The sequence below is a fragment of the Gambusia affinis genome, linkage group LG11, assembly GCF_019740435.1.
Source record: "Gambusia affinis linkage group LG11, SWU_Gaff_1.0, whole genome shotgun sequence".
In the NCBI taxonomy this organism is placed as follows: domain Eukaryota; kingdom Metazoa; phylum Chordata; class Actinopteri; order Cyprinodontiformes; family Poeciliidae; genus Gambusia; species Gambusia affinis.
Genome location: NC_057878.1, coordinates 19,837,507 through 19,853,871, shown reverse-complemented (window position 1 = coordinate 19,853,871; position 16,365 = coordinate 19,837,507). Strand labels below are relative to the sequence as shown.

Genomic DNA, 16,365 nt, shown 5'->3' with positions numbered 1-16,365 from the left:
ACAGTCCAGATTTGTGGAGTGCACGACGCATGATGCCGTTTATTCTCTAATGTCTAACAAGTATGAGACTGACAAGATTATATTTTGGGGTATCCAAATAAAGGGGGTGAAATAAAAAAAGCAGGCCACACTTCTTAATTTGTTTGCTAAAAACAGTTGTCCTCCCCCCCCCCCCCCCATTTCACACATCTGTGCATTACTTTGTTTTAATGTAGCACATAGTATTCAATGCCACCTCATCCATTTTACAGCTAACTAGAGTTCCCTGACAACGTCTTGCATGCGTAACAAATCAATAAGAACAAAAAGCGCTCAAGTGTAAACTATTTTATTCTAATAAGCATTGGAACTCATCTAATTCTACTTCGGCTGACACCGTTGCTAAAGCAGATGGGGATGGGAGAGATAAGATGATACCATGTCACGCCAGCCATCGCTCTCTCACACAAAAAAAACACACACACACACACAGACTGCGCTGTGAGGAATACTAATCAACCTGTTTGCCGTCAAGTGCAGCAGGCAGCTCGGTGCGCAACTTTTTCATTCAGCACGCACTAACACGTCTCTGCCAGCCAGCGCATCGTTAATAAAATGTGTGAAAAATGTGCATTTCTCTTTGATTGAACCGTGAGTTGGCTGTTTCCACTTTAGTCTCCTTGGCTCGTATTTTTTATTTATTTTTTGATGTGAGACAAGCCGCCGGAAAGATTGTATCTAGGAAGAGACAGCTCACTACTACGCCACCTCTTGCGAGGGAAGCCCCCCACGCGTTGCGCGCCTGGATCACCGGGGGTTTACATTTATATATTTATATTCAGGTCCTTTCACCCGGCTGCGCGTGTACACGCGGGCGGCGCACTTACACGTGTGTGTTCAAAAAGAAGCCCTCGGACTCCGTCCTCAACAGTTGCCACCAGAAGGAGGGAGAGAGAGGGAGACGGCAGACTGAGGACCGGACGGACGCCGCTCTGCCCGGCTCTGCTCCTGACATGCAGTCGCTCATTTCTCCGGTGACCAAAGCCATCCTAGTTGCGCTTTTCATCTTCGCCATCCTGCTGATCCTCTATGTGATCCTCTGGTACATCTGTAGGGACGTGGACTGCGACCACGGAATATGAGGATTCCGTTAAAGCGTGGAAATAACGGGAAATCAACAATAGGGCGCACAGAGGAGCCCAAAGAGTCCTGTCTCATCCCGTAAGTGCTGTCCTGTCTTTTTATTTTTGCACTTAAGTCGTGCGTAATTTGGGGATACTTCTATATATGTCTGTGTTTATGTGCACGCGCGCAATCCTTTCGCGCGTAATGTGAAAAGGTGAAAACCAGCGTGCGCCGGGTAACACAGACCTGAGGAGAGCCCCTGATTCCCGCCCAGTTTAACTTGACAGCAGTCATCCATCACGGACGCCTTGTGCAATGGAACACGCTGTTACAACGGAGAATTAAAAAAAAAAACAAAGGTGGCACAATGTCATGAGGAGGTTAGTGCGGGCTTTTAATCTGAGAAGAAGGTGGAGAGCGCCAGTGACATTGCGGTAAAAGACGTGCGTGTTCCTTAAGGTCAAGAACAACATTGTTTACCTCGTGTTCACAGCACCACCACCACCAGCAGCAGCAGCAGCAGCAGCACCCCCTCCTCCGTTTATATATACCCGCAGCATTAGTTCGTGTTCAGTTCTGCTCCGTCTCTGAAGAATGTTTAAACGCTGGCATCGCACGTCCAACGAGATAACGGGATTATCTCCACCGGTTCCATGTGCGTCTTCTTCCTAATCTGCCTTGTGCCATGTTTTGCGCCCTTATCGCAAATGCTCCGCTAATGCTTTTTTTTTTACGCATAGCGCAAATTCATTCCCACTTGACGTCCGTGAGCTTGTTTCGACTCACTGTGTTCAGTCTCATTTGATTCACTTTCAAAACCCGCACCTGTGCACGCAAACAAGCGCACTGCGTTATTGAAAGGGGATTCTCCTCTGTATTACCCCTGAATATGATAGCTTTTGCATAATCCAAATTATAGTGGCATGGATGGCAATTTTCATTTTCTTCAGTCATGATTGGAGAAACGAACTAATTTCGCTCAAATTAAAGTAGAGATTACAAGGACAAATCAAGGGCATGTTTTCTTTTCTTTCTTTAATTTGTGCATTGTGAGAAGGGATTCAGAGTTTATCTTTTCACCTTTCTCCGAATCTATGGGGCATAAATTCATGCTGCTCCTCTTAATGGAACTAAAGGGAAAATGGGGGGAAAGGAAGCCCCAGTCCCCTGTGAAACATCTCTGACTGGTAATTACTGAGTGATAATGACTGGCTGCAGCTCACTCTGTACTTAACCCACTTCATTTTTTCATGTTAACACCACAAACTCATGAGAGGATTGCAACAACCAGGCATCTTTCTGTGCCCAAAGGGGCGGTGTTGTGTGTGTGTGTGAGGAGGGGGGGATGCGTGTGTGTGGGTGTGTTTTGAGTGGGGTGAAGGGGAAGCAAGAGGGAGGGTGTTGAGGCTTGAACATTTTAAAAAATGTCTTATTTTGGAGCTATAAGTGCTTTCCACTCTGAGCTGGATGCAGCCATGAGAAAGAAATCCAGCAGTTTCCCTAAAATGTTAGAAGGACTCTCCTACCGAGACAAGGAGAATCCTGCTGGATTGGACCACAAAATGAATTTTGCTGCACTTGAGCTGGAATGCAACAAGCCCGACTTGCCCCTTTAAAACACACACATGCAATGCACACTGATTTGCACGCTGCGTAAGTGACTGCCGTGTCCCTATCCAGTAATGACATGATAAGGGAGCAGGGAGGTTTGTGACAACTGCTGCTGCAGCTGTTGCTGTCTAATCTGGTGTCCTGGACCGTTGTCCAAGTGCGTCAAGGAACTGCTGGGGAAAAAAACTCTGTTTGGGTGACCATGGATGGCTGTCCAGTTTGTTAAGGAAGAAAGGCAGCATGTGTGACAGCGTGGGAGGGGGTTAAAACACTGACATGGTCCAGAATTACTGATAAAAGTGGAGCAGGAAAGGCTCAGCGGGACTCAGCATGGGAGTCAGTTGTGTGTGTGCGTGTGTGAAAGTGTGTAAATGTGCATGGATTTGTACCTTTACAGCATCAAATTCACTCAAGTCTATTGAAAATGGTATGTTGTCATTAAATACATACTGTATGTGGCATGTCAATTATTTGGACTCTGTTAACTATAGAACAATCCCTTTAAACTTTTAACATTGAAGGATAACGGTTTTCATTTATTTCTAATGGGATTTTATAAACCACATAAAGTTGTGTGCAACCTCAACATAGAAGGATAATGATATGCTGTGTTTACAATTTGTATATAATATATGGAATATATTTGTACTTATATGAAAGAAGGTACTTTGTTTAAATTGTAACAATTTAAATTTTGTGGCTTACTTGCAAAATTGTACATGTAGCAGAGCACTAGTAATGTACATCCACCTGAATACACTATCCCCACTGGTGGTGACAGCATCATGCTGGGGCCTTGCTTTTCTTCAGAGCGGCTATTGATTGTAAGAAATAAAATAAAATGGTTTAGATGAAAGCTGACTCATTTGGTGAATGGACTTGTCAAAGTAAAGGAAATAAAATCCAAATGAGTACCTGTAACAAGACTTGAAAATTGCTGTTCCCAAGGACTCTCCATCCAATCAGACTGAGCATTTTGAAAAACGTTTGAGTAAAATTTAACCTCTAGATTTATAAAACTGTCAGGGACTACTTTGAATAGTTCTGTTGCAAAAAATCTCAATAAGTTACATTAAAATTCTTGTCTATTTTGTGACAAACTTTTGTGCCATTTTGTGACGAGTCTGAATACTTTTACAAGGCCCTGGATGCAGTCGGATCCTTCTTTACCACTTTTGCAGTAATGAAATAAGATTGGATGGTATTCAGTTTGTTATAAATCATTGATGTTTGGATGAAGGCTTACATCAAAACCTTCATCCGAAAAGGTTTTGGTGTAAAAAGCAAATCTCTTAAAAGCATCAAAATAACAACACTGCAATGCATAAAGTGTAGAAAAATCACAATATGTTTGTATTTGATAACACAGAAAATGTGTTGAAAAACAACATGGCTGTCTTAAGGGTTTAGATTTTCCTCTCAGGCTGATGAACAATTGCTTCTTTTTCTCATAACAGAACTCAAATCCTGCATGGAAAAACCACAAATAATTTAATGTTTTTTAAAAGATTTCTTTGGTACTAGCTGTTTGCAATTTATTTGTTTTTGGTTTTCTAACTACTTATCATTTAACTTTTTAAAAAGAAAGCTAAAAGATTTTTGGAAACCCATAGGGTTGTGAATTATTCTTGAATTCAATGCTTTTCTACTTTGGGAACTGAATAGTTCTTTGATCATGTAAAACATCTTTAGCCTTCAGATATCAAAGATGCTTGTTTTTAAGAAATTTGAATTCAGAAGATAACCATGTATGGACATCTTATTTTATTTTTGTTCTTTCTTTTTGTTGTTGTTTTTGTGAAAGTTTGCACCTCTGAGACTTTATTGTTATTCTTCCAGAAATTGGCCTAGATGCAAAACTCTGTGAGTTGGAAAACGACTACTGTACTTTACTCTGAACCACACTTTGAAATAGAGTGGTGGCAGCATTATACTCAGGATATGTTTTCCTTAAACAAGAGCATGAAAATTTATTAAATGGAAGAAAATGTGATGCAAAGAAAACCTTTTAGAAGGTGCAAAATATTTAAAGATGGGCCAGGGGATCATGTTCCATCAGAGGAACAACACTAAATTTACAGCCAGAGATTAGATTGGATTGTTTAGATCAAATCACATTCACACGTGTAAGTGGCTAAGGCTTAAATATGAAAGAAAATCTATGGCAAGACTTGAAAAGTGATGTCCACTGATGCTCTCCTTTTAATCTGGTTGAACTTGAGATGAAAATCTTGAAACTATATGTGCACTGAAAGTTGGTCCTACAAAGTAGAGGTTCAAGGGCATACTTTTCAAATTTTTGTAAGAAAAAAAAAGGAAATGACCATTTTTAAAAGCGACTATTATAGTAATGTCTTGTAAGGATTTTTTTCAGTTAAAATTTTGACAAGCTGAAAAATTGATGATAGTTAAAAACAAATAAGACGTTAAACCAGTTTGCTACAACTCTAATTTTGTAATAAAATCATCCTTTGCATCATCAATATCAGCGTCCAACATATGCAGACTGATTAAGAAATAAGATGGTGTCTAATATTTACAGCTTTGCTGAAGACACAAATAAACTCCAGTGTCAGCGTTGAGGATCACAAATATTCATGGGTCAGAAAGTTTTTCTTTTTTTGTCCATTAATTGCTATGAATCATGCAGGTACAAATCAAGGTCAAAGAATGACACACAAGAAGATAGAAGTTGTATTTCTAAAAAGGCAGAACTGACTTTCATGTTTCACTATTTCCTTTTTCAATAAAGCTTCTGTTTGGACGTAGTCACTGGTATTGGGACATGCCGTTATTCATCACCTCTTTGCCTCTTTCTTCTTCCACTATCATATCTGTCATATGGACAAGCAACTGTCCCAGACTTCGTCCCAGACCTACATGCCTGCCAGCGCTGAATCTCACCCCTGCTCATATCATCCCTGAAAGCAGTGAAACAGGGTCAAGATGACCCAGCACCACATATGTTTTGTCCTCACACTGAGGGTCTTAAATATGCTCTCAAGAAGATAAAGCTCTTCAACACTCACAACTGCATACACACCTCAAAGCCATAAAAATAGATTGTGAGTGACTCAGTCGTTATGTAAAGTCCATCTCTGATAGGGCCGCCCGGGGCTGTTTATGTCAGTTTAGCTTGATGGCGCGAGAACTGAGGTGACACATGTCTGCTGTGTCCGAGTTTCGCTGCACACTCATGCAGCCATACACACACTCTTCCCTGGAACATGCCCGGGAGCCACTATTCCATCCGTCTTTGCTCTTCCTTCCTCTCAGAGTCTCTGTGCGGGCCCCCCATTGGACAAAGATGTGATACAGTCAGCGTAATGGACTCCCTCCAGCCCAAACACTCCACATAATAAGGATTAGAGAGGACTGAGATGCATACTTTGAGTTAGACATGAATCATATCCACAGCCCCTTTGGCCAGGTAGACAACCCATCGGGAAAAGTTAGAGGGAGTATTTCAAGTCTTGAAACCAGAGCAAGATGGATATTTTCATCTAAAAATCATATTTGCAAGTGTATTGACTTTGTCATCACTTAACAAAATAGATGAATACAAATGCTAGATTAAAGTTTTATCTGGTAAAAAATAATGAAAATAAATCAAATCAATCAATCAAATTTAATTTGTATAGCACATTTCAGCATCAAGGCATTTCAAATTGCTTTACATCATATCAAACACAGAAACACAATGCAATAGAATCAACAATCAAAACACGACATTAAGTCAAGTTCCGTCAATAAATTTGTAATTGATTACGTTTCAAATACAATCCTAAACAGGTGGGTTTTTATTCAAGTTTGCATCCATAAAAGGTTTACCGGTTACACGCCTACTGTGTGATATGGAATGAAATACCTATTGCTATTTTTTTCCCACTCACGCTCACAATCACGCAGTTTAAAATGATGTCAACAGCCTTTCAATGGGCTTCTGGCACAAGACTCCGAACACCTCTTTCACAGAATTTTGAGCAGGGAGTCCGTTGTCCCTCATGGATTTTTGTGCAGTTCTATGGTACCTGTTAGTGTCTAGAATTTACAGGGTTTCTGTTACGTGCAATGATGCACAAGGTGCAATACAATATGCCCTCTGCTTGCTTAAGCATTTGCATTCACAAGTAGTTGTCTTGTGATCTGAAAGTTGTGGATCAATTACAACTTCTTCCTGCCACATGTTGGTGTTTCCTTGGGCAAGGCACTATCATGGGGGGAATGAGAGGGTTTGCATTTTTAAGTGCAACCGGGAATTTCTCTGTTGCTAAAAATGTTCAATTACATGAATGTCCCAAACATCATAAAGTATTGAATCTGGGCTCTATTAAATGTGCATTAGAGTTATTTTTAAGTCAATTTATGCTGTTTTAAAAAGGTTTTAAGTTTGGCCAACAACTTGGCACTTACATCACACATTACAAAAATCAGAGGAGGCACTGAATATTACTCTGACATGATAATAAAGCTAAAATGTGTCAGTGCTTGAAGCTGCATGACTGAGCAGAAACAGTTAGTCTGGGTGAAACACTGAAAAAAATGACGGCCTTGAAGCTGAAGACTCACACATACACACACACCACCATATAAATTCTCAGTGTTCAACTAATCCTAAAGTGAGAAACAGAAGGGACGAAAGCAGAAGATGGAGGGATCTTCCTCACAGTCCTCTTTCAGTGCCAACAGGTTTCATACAGGAAGAGGCGCACACATATCCACTAACAGAGACTAACAGAGTGTTAAATTAAATGTGTTAAATTGCGTGTGTGCATGTGTGTGTGTGTGTGTGTGTGTGTACGTTTTCCTTTGTGTGGGTGTGTGTTTGAGTGTGTCGTTGGGAGTTAATGACAGACTTAATTGGTCCAAGCAAATATCCCTCCCATCGCTCCTCATTCTACATCTACTAATAGAAAGACATCCACTCCCTGATGACGTTTAGGGGAAAAATGTAGTGGTATATGCCTGATGAAGTAGACCTCAGATGTCTTTAAGTCCAAAGTCCAAAAATTAGCATACAAATTATACAAAACAGAATTATAGGACAATTGAAAAATTACATACAATCTTCCCAAAATGAGAATTGCCTTGTCCTTCCTGCCTTTTATTTTATTTTTAAGCTATATATGAGTGGATAACATATTTGAAGTCATCACCTTGCCCCAGGTGTATTTCAGGAAACTGTTGAAAGGTTTTGGATACATCTGACATTTCCGAGGCATTTTATTTTTCAGTCTGAAGAGAAAAAAATGTAGTTCAAGGCAAGCTAAAATCTGAAGGTAGGTGGAAGGAATTTAATCTTGATAGTTATATACTGGTAACAACATTTTGAAACATACATATAAAAAACAATAGCTCTAAACAGCTAGTGAAATGAATCAGGAGAGTGGCAATATTAGAATATTATTTTTTGTGAACAACTTGTTACAGATAAAGAAACAGTTCAACCCTTCTTGTTATTAAAAAATTAGGCTTATGTGATCTTAATGATTGACTAACAAATATTTGAAAAGCTTTCAACTTCATGTTACTTACAACAAATTATATCTCAATGCATTTTAAAAATCAATATCCTGATTTTATAAAATCCAATTAATTCCAAATCACATACTGATCAGTGAAATTAATTCCAATGAGAATACGTTATACACAGTCCAGTTCAACACAAACTATCATACAGTACAATAAAATCTGGTTAATAATTTAATGAAGATGGGTAAAGAATCTTTATATAAGCACGTCTGCACCAATTAGTTTTGAGTTACTTTCATACTGATCAAGAAAGCAAGGATGTAGCAGCAGTGTATAAAGAGGCGTTTTTAACAGAAAGAATCTGCCAAAAGAAGCAGGTTCAGCATGAGTGACCATATAATGACGAACAGGGAAAGAGAGCAGCGAGAATAACAGAGGAAAGACATGGTTAAAGACAACTGTGGCTCTGGAATTGGTTTCTTCATGACAAGAAATAACTCAAAACTGAATCACTGGCATGCAGGGCTACTAGGGAAGTAAGGCAAAGAGAGAACACATTATTAAATGGTCAAGTACAGAGTTAATTAAAATAACTATCTTTGGGTCTGCAACTTCATTATCAGTAATAGTTTATTTACGTGTTGTAAGAATATGGACATATTTTTGGTTTTTGTGGTAAATCTGGTGGAAAATCAAAACTCACTGGCAAGTCGCAGAAGGTTCAATGCTTAATTAACATAACTCCACGTAGAAACAGACATTATTCAGTGGGAAAAAAGAGAGAAAATAGTACAAATTGCAACATTGGGATGTTGAAGTTGTGGACTGCTAATATCCCTTAACATAGGGATAATGTCCCACTGAAGTTACAGTTCCATTTTGAATATTTCTTTCATTGCAAAAGTCAGCTAAAACAATCTGTCTGACTAGCTGTTTTCCACAACCCCCTCTGAGTGCCTTCAAATTTTAATCATCCTATGACAGATAACAGAACTGTTACTGCTAAAAAAAACTCTGTTATATAATATTAGATCCAGGTCCCATGCTGCATTTGACCACAGTGTTGAAGGGTCTCCCACATGCAAAAATTTCAGTTTCACTTTCAGTGTTTACAAGCTGGCCTTTGGCTTCTCTCCCTCTGGAAAAGTTATAGAGGCAGCAGCCTGAGATGACACAAAACCTTCCAAATCGGCTCTCCAGGAGTCCACTGGCTTTTCCACCCACGTGTTCCAGTGAACTCTCAGGCATCTAAGGAGCATACATATCACCCTGGATCTCCTCTCATGGGATCCACATACATCTTTATCATCTAAGATTTTCTGTTTCTACAATTCTTTATGGATTTTTCTTGTTTTAGCTAAGACATAAAACCAAAACTGTTGTGGGTTTATTTAACCCCTCAGACACTTTAATTGATGGTGGATTATTTCCAAAGAACTTCAAAAGAGTGTGTACAATAGTACCATAAATACTATATTCAATTTATCATAAAATAATTATATACATTATTTTGTATAAGTACAAAAATAATACATTTACATATATGTAAATGAAAAAACAAACATTCTCTTTCTGTTACTAAGTGCAAGAGATTATTGTCTTGATTATGCCCCTAACATTACACTCAAATACGTTAGTTTTCTGAATAGTTCATTAAAATAGAAAATCTTCAAGGTTTCTTTAGTATAGTTATTGTAATGTACCACAGGTTTATAAGACATTATTATTTGATCTAAACCATTTCATTGTACTTCTGGCTGTATGTTTAGGTTTGCTCTCCTCCAATTTTATTACCATTGTATGCAACAAACACACATAAAGATGTGCATAATTGGGCTGTGGAGTGAAGTAATACATGCGTTTTTTTCTACTTTTATATAGAATAAAAATGTGGCGTGGATTTACATTTGGACAACTGAGACAATATTTCATAGAACTCAACTTTAATGGTTTTTATTTTAACAGTTTTACACATCTATAGACTAAAATTGACTGGTTGTTTATGTTTTGCCTTGTTTCCACTGAGTTTTACAACATGAGTTGGTGCAGTTCGGTATGCCATTTTGTCTGTTTGAATTTTAAAAGCGGTCCATACAGCAACCTATGCTGCACTATTCATGGGACCCCTTAAGATGAAGGTCCATAGGACAACAGTATGGTATGTTTGGGTGGAGCTACTGGCATCACACAATGCAGTCCGTTGATTGGAGGACAAAAACGTCACTGCAAAAAACATGGGACATACTAGCGTATCATGTTTATTGTCACTCTAGTATGGTGACTGGGTTTAACTCCGTCATCCCAGGGAGAGATCAACTGGTGGTGGAGAAACTACACCAGGTCATAAACTTGCTTACCAACCTGTACCTGAATGGGGAAAGTTCACTTTCTCTCTAGTGCTTTGGAGTAAGTTGTTTTTCTTCCGGGATTGTTCTGTATTTAACTCAATCCATCTTGGAATATACTCTGTCTGGTCCCCTTATCTAGAGATTTATCCCGTGCTTGTAGCTGTGTTCCTTGATCTTCATTATGCTGTTTGTTCACCAATGTTCTCTAAAACCTCTAAAGCCACTGTTATAATACTAAGTTTAAATTGTGCAAGGACTTATTAGAAGACTAGTGAAGGCTTACTCTGGTTACTAAAGGACAGAGGGCTGAATACATATGCACTATGCATCTTTTAGGTTGTAGGCAAGAAGACCCCTGTGGACTAGTCTTCCTTGCATATGCACATGCACAGTATCATTATTGGCTAAACACCGTGTAGCCGGCAGCCTTGTCTGTCAAAGCCTGAGCTTTTTAAGCCTAACCTTGATTCTCTTCTTCTCAAGCGAAGGAAGCTTCTAAAGAAAAGCTGTGCAAGATGCAGCTCAAACTGCCAGAAAAGGCAGCATTGATACACACAGGCTGTTGCACTCCTAAGATCAAATTGCCCATGACACACCCAAACAAATTCCCTTCTTCCAGATATGGTGCTTCACCTCCCATCTCCCTTGGTTTTCTTTTCTTTTTTTTTTTTTTACCCAAAAACAGATGTAATAAAAGGAACAGCACATCAAAAGTCATTTTCTGCAAAAAGTTCTTGAAAAATGTTCTTTTCTTACCCAGATATGCAAGTCACGAAGTAAAAATTACATTTTAACTGTCAGAGCACACGTGCTGATCCAAAAATCCCACTGAGCAGTTGTCAGCCTGGATTCTTTAGTAAGACAAGTTGTGCTTTGCAGTCAGCCTGGATTCTTTAGTAAGACAAGTTGTGCTTTGCAGTCAGCCTGTAGCTGTCATAAAGGACTGGGTGGCTGTCGGTTGGAGCTATTTTGATGGTGTTCACATGTTATTTACATCACACACCCTCCTGTCATGAACTGTTCCCAGCTTGTCTCCTATGTGTCTTCATCCTGTTGTGTGTGTGTCTGTGTCCTCCCTGATGTCCCATCATCCTAAATAATCATCCTACAGTCATGCGTGAGATGCGATTTCCTTTAAACAATGGCAGGCCAGTTCGCTTTGCTGACCCCCTGAACCTCTCAGGCTGCAGAACAAACACTAACATGTGTACACGACCAGATAGAGAAACACACCCTTTTAGCCCGCCTTAGTAGCAGTGCACACATATTTAAATGTACACGCAGCCTCCGTCTGCAGACTCATGATGGTACATTCTCTTTGTTGCTGCTTATTTGTCTGCCTTCCAGAACAGACTTTAATAACTGAGGCTAACCGCTTGTCAGTGATGCTGTTCTGCCCCGAACTTAACTATTGGACTGTAGGCAAGACACAACTTAATACTGATTATTTCGCTGTCAGGGGGAAAAAAATAAAGGCTGCTTCATACATTGAAAGCCCCAAGCCTGTCTTTAGTGGAAATGATTGTAATTATATTGAAATGAGGGAGAGCTTGGTTGACCTGCTTTGAATTCCAGCAATCTTTTAGCTGTCTCCTTAGCCAATCGTGGGCCATCACTATAGCAGTCTGCCTCTACATGTTTTCTCATGGGAGTCATATTGGTTTTGATTGATTTATTTTTGTTCACATTATGAGTTGTAGAGTTACTGAAGTTCTTAAACATGTAACCTCCTTACATGAATGCTATGTTCTCTTGTCTTTTCTATTTTGAGGAAATGGAAAAGACTAAGGAAAACTGACATCTCTGTCATGTCCTATTTATAATAACATTGCTTGTTATCAAATTAACTTGTTTAATACACCTATAAAGTGGTAGAATTGTACTGCTAAACAACACACAATAATTGCATGAAATGTATATCCAAATATTTTCATATTAATATGCGCACTAATGAACCAACAATTTTGTTTGCAAATGAGTTTACCATTTTTTCAATAATTTTTAAAATATTTTTATTATTTTTTTTAATACAATATTGCTAAATAATGGGATATTTGTGAATGATAATCAGATAAAATGAAATTATAACTAGCACAAACTGCAAATGTTATTTTACGGAAACTGTTAAACTGTTTTGTTACAAACTGTTTTCTAAAATATATATTCCTGATGTGTATTTCTTTAAATCTTTCAATAAAATTTCAGTATGCTACTATATCTTCAGATAAATTGCTTTGACTTTGAAAATGTATATATTTTAAAGTAAAAATAAGACAAGAATGAAATAAAGGAGAAGGATATGAAAAAGTGCCAAAGTGTAAGTGGAAGGAACTGAAGCAGCCACTACTTTATCTTTTGTGTTTTGTTAACTTTCCAAATAGTTAAGTTTAAGTCTTTAATTTAATTTAATTTAATTTAATTCTAATTTAATTTAAGTCCTGGGCAAAAGTCTGCAATACACAGCAACCTGGTTACAAAATAAAACTAATTAATACATATGCACAAGTGTAAAACAATATAAATAATTTGAAAACAGTGACACAGTTTAATAGAGTCTTGTTGCCTGTTTTTAAGAACTGCTCGAAATTATCCATTGAAGTCAGTTCTGATATCTTGAGATCAGACTGGAGCTGATTCCAGGCTGAAGGAGCCATAACACTGAATGCTTGCTTCCCCTCTTCCGTGGAACTTGCAAAAGAAAAATGTTAAATAAAAAATGAAAAAAGAAAATTATTTGTCTTCATTTGCTGTCAAAGGAAAAAAAAAGAGAGGAAACTAAAACATTTATATTTGATCTAGAATTGCAGCGTGGCAGAAGTAATTTTCAAGGAAGAGATTTAAATCCTGGGTTATTACTATTAAAATGCAAAAGGTGAAGAAAGGATGGCTTCCATTTTAAGGTAATGATCCTTAGCTCACATCATTAACCATAGTCAATGTTGTATAGGAAAAATATTGTAAACATTGGGCATGGGTGGTTAAAACGGCCTTTGACATCACTAGTGAGAGGACTGAATGAAAGCAGTGCAAGAAATCAAAGGAATTTCAGAGCAGTAGGAAGCTTTTGCGTGGAGAATGACTCACATCCTCCAAATATGGGCTGAGAGTTTCTTTCATTACTAGGAAAAAAGGTTTTCAAATGAGGATACTTGCAAATGATGATTTTTACAACATGTTGACTTCTTGCTCTTTTCCTTTTCTGTTACTTAACAAAGAAAAGTGATGAATAAAAATGACTTTGAAATCTGGTCATCATTCATTTTCTTATTTTGCTGTCTTCATTGTAAGAATTTTTTTACCAAACCTCTTTAGTTTATTGATAATATAGATGCATCAGCTCTTTATGCAACCATTCAATTGTTCCGCAAAGTTACTTTAAACTGAACACACTCGTGTTCACATTGACCCATTGACTAACATATAATGATACTTGTTACTGGCACCAGATCCAGGGGAATCTGAGCCAGTATCAAGTGGTGCACAGGCAAATGAATCCTGTGCAACCAATATCTGTGGATCACAGAGGAAGCAGTTGATACAAATGTTACTCTGGCAAGAACTTGTTTAGTCTGACATACATTGACAATTAAAGAAAAGAAATTAATAAATACATGAATAAAATACAATTACAATATAATTAAAATTCTGTCGAACAACATCCGGAATCTTCACAATGAAATAAAATAAAATATGCACGAATAAAACAACATAATAACAAAAAATGAAGACATTCTGATCCTGAGTTACCATGACCAAACTGAGAAAAATATTTAATCTACAAACACACAGTAAATGCCAACGTTTGGCCATTACAACTGTTTTATTAAATACTAACGTCTACTAGTTTTAACTGTTACAGCAGTTATAACAAACACACAATAAATTAAAGTAAATGTAATTAGGAAATATCTTATGTTTCAAGATAAATCTTGAAAATCTGAATAAATGACACAATAAGAACTCACACAAGCAAATATCATTCATTCACATCATAGAAAAACAGCCGTTGGGTAGTTCTGCCGCATTTACAGAAATGCTAAAGCGCATTGTCAAATAAATTAATACATTTAAATTTAAAATGTACGTTATTGTTCATACTAAGTAAAGGCAAAGTGTTATGAACAATTTAAAGTAAGTTGTTTCCTTTTGTTATAAAACAGTAAGTATATTGTTTCAGGGAGCATGATTAATTCATTTCCACTTGGCACACATTTGATTTTGACTTGGAATTTAAAGTACACTGTGATTTCCATTTAAAGTGACACGTGTCCTTTTAAGGGATGAAAATAATCCTTAACTGTGGGCACTTAGGCTTTTAAATAAATTAGATTATACTTGCACAGTCATCAATTACATGAAGGATATGACATTTATTTGCTGTTGTAAAGTTAATGCACTATGCTGACAAAAAAGCTGATAAAGCGTTCAACTATTTACAAAAGCAAGAAAATAATGAAGTGTTAAATGATAAGCTTTTTTCAGGCACTCTATATTTCTTGATTTACACATGTAACTTGTAATGGCTTTAGGCAAAATTCCTAAATATGTGTCAAGAGTTGAATTTTTCCAGTTCAGATATGTTCTCCTGTCCAATCAGATTCAGGTTGGGCTATTTTGAAGGGAGGAATTTGCAAAAAAAAAGAAAAAAGAAGTTGGATTTTAGATGTTCTAGAGACATGCACCAAAATACTATGTTACTTCAACAAGTCTTATATGTCTCTACCAATTTTGAAAGCCGGTTCTAAGCATTTCAGTCAAGAGGTATAAATACACTGCATTCCACACTTTTCAGATTTTTACCTAAGCCCTCAAATCTGTATGAGCTTTGGTTAATTTGCAATACAAAGAATTGGCAAACATTTGAATCATTAGATGCATAAAGCTAATGAACTGAAGTGGAAATTGCAGCAGTAAATATGTTACATTGTTCAGACTTTTATTTGTAAGAAAAATAAAAGATTCATGCCCCCCCTCCGACACTTTCCAGTGAAGCACCACATTTTATGACTTATCAATTTAAATCCCATTAAAATATTTTGTAGCTGTAACATGTTGAAAACTTGAAAAAGTTATTTTGCTGGGCACTGTTTTGCTTACGGTTTTATTTAACGGGTATCATGGCAGTCTCCAGTAAGAGCAGACGGTTGTGAGAGACTGAAATGATCCCAGGAGAGGAAAAGCTAACTGCCAGGCCATCAGTCAGTCAAAAGTCTAACAGCGCTGCGGACAGAGGCTTCTTCACACGCTCTTAAAGCCTGTCTGGGGAAATTATGGATCAGACTGGAGTGTCAAATGGCTGTTGCTTCAGAAGTATGTGACCTCTCTGGCAGCAGTTAATGAGGTAGTCAGTGAGTTGAAAGAAGCAATATGCATGAACTACAGAGAAACAGACTCCTCTGTATGTCACGATTTTCAAGCAAGTTGTGGAAGAGTTGAAGGCATAATATATTTTTAGGACAACTCTTCAATGGAAAAATATTGGCAAAGTTAACCAGGGCTCAACATGTGTGTGTCACACAGAATTGCAAGGAGGCGAGGATGCACAAACGTCGTATTGGAATGTGTCCCACAGGCTTGCGTCGCTCTGCCTGTCTAGATTGACTGATTCTGCTGCTTTTGCGCACCCTGGCAAGGATGTGGGCTGCCCTTCGGTTTCGTCTTCTACCTGCTATCAAGCTGTACCTGCTTGGGTTTAAGGTCCTGCTGAATCAGCTACTAAACAAACCTTTAAAACTTCCAGGTTAGTTCATTTAGATTTCAGTTGTTATACCAAATATTAGACAAGTTGTTGGCTATTCAGCGTTGTTTCGATTCCTAGCAGTAATATAGA

At 37.8% G+C, this 16,365-nt stretch overlaps 1 protein-coding gene across 3 annotated transcripts in view; it reads left to right on the top strand.

Annotated features, from left to right (window-relative positions):
• Positions 1–530: 530 nt before the first annotated feature.
• LOC122839352 (dehydrogenase/reductase SDR family member on chromosome X-like) overlaps positions 531–16,365 on the top strand; it is a 40,266-nt gene continuing 24,431 nt past the window's right edge. The window contains exon 1 of one of the 3 annotated variants that reach the window (XM_044130838.1): positions 531–1,200. Coding sequence is in view for 2 of the 3 variants with exons in the window: in XM_044130837.1 (XP_043986772.1) it covers positions 16,170–16,275 (106 nt within the window). In the remaining variant the exon portion in view is untranslated. Of the gene's footprint in view, positions 1,201–16,058; positions 16,276–16,365 lie in introns of those variants that run through there. The other 2 variants (XM_044130837.1, XM_044130836.1) reach the window with 2 other exon arrangements.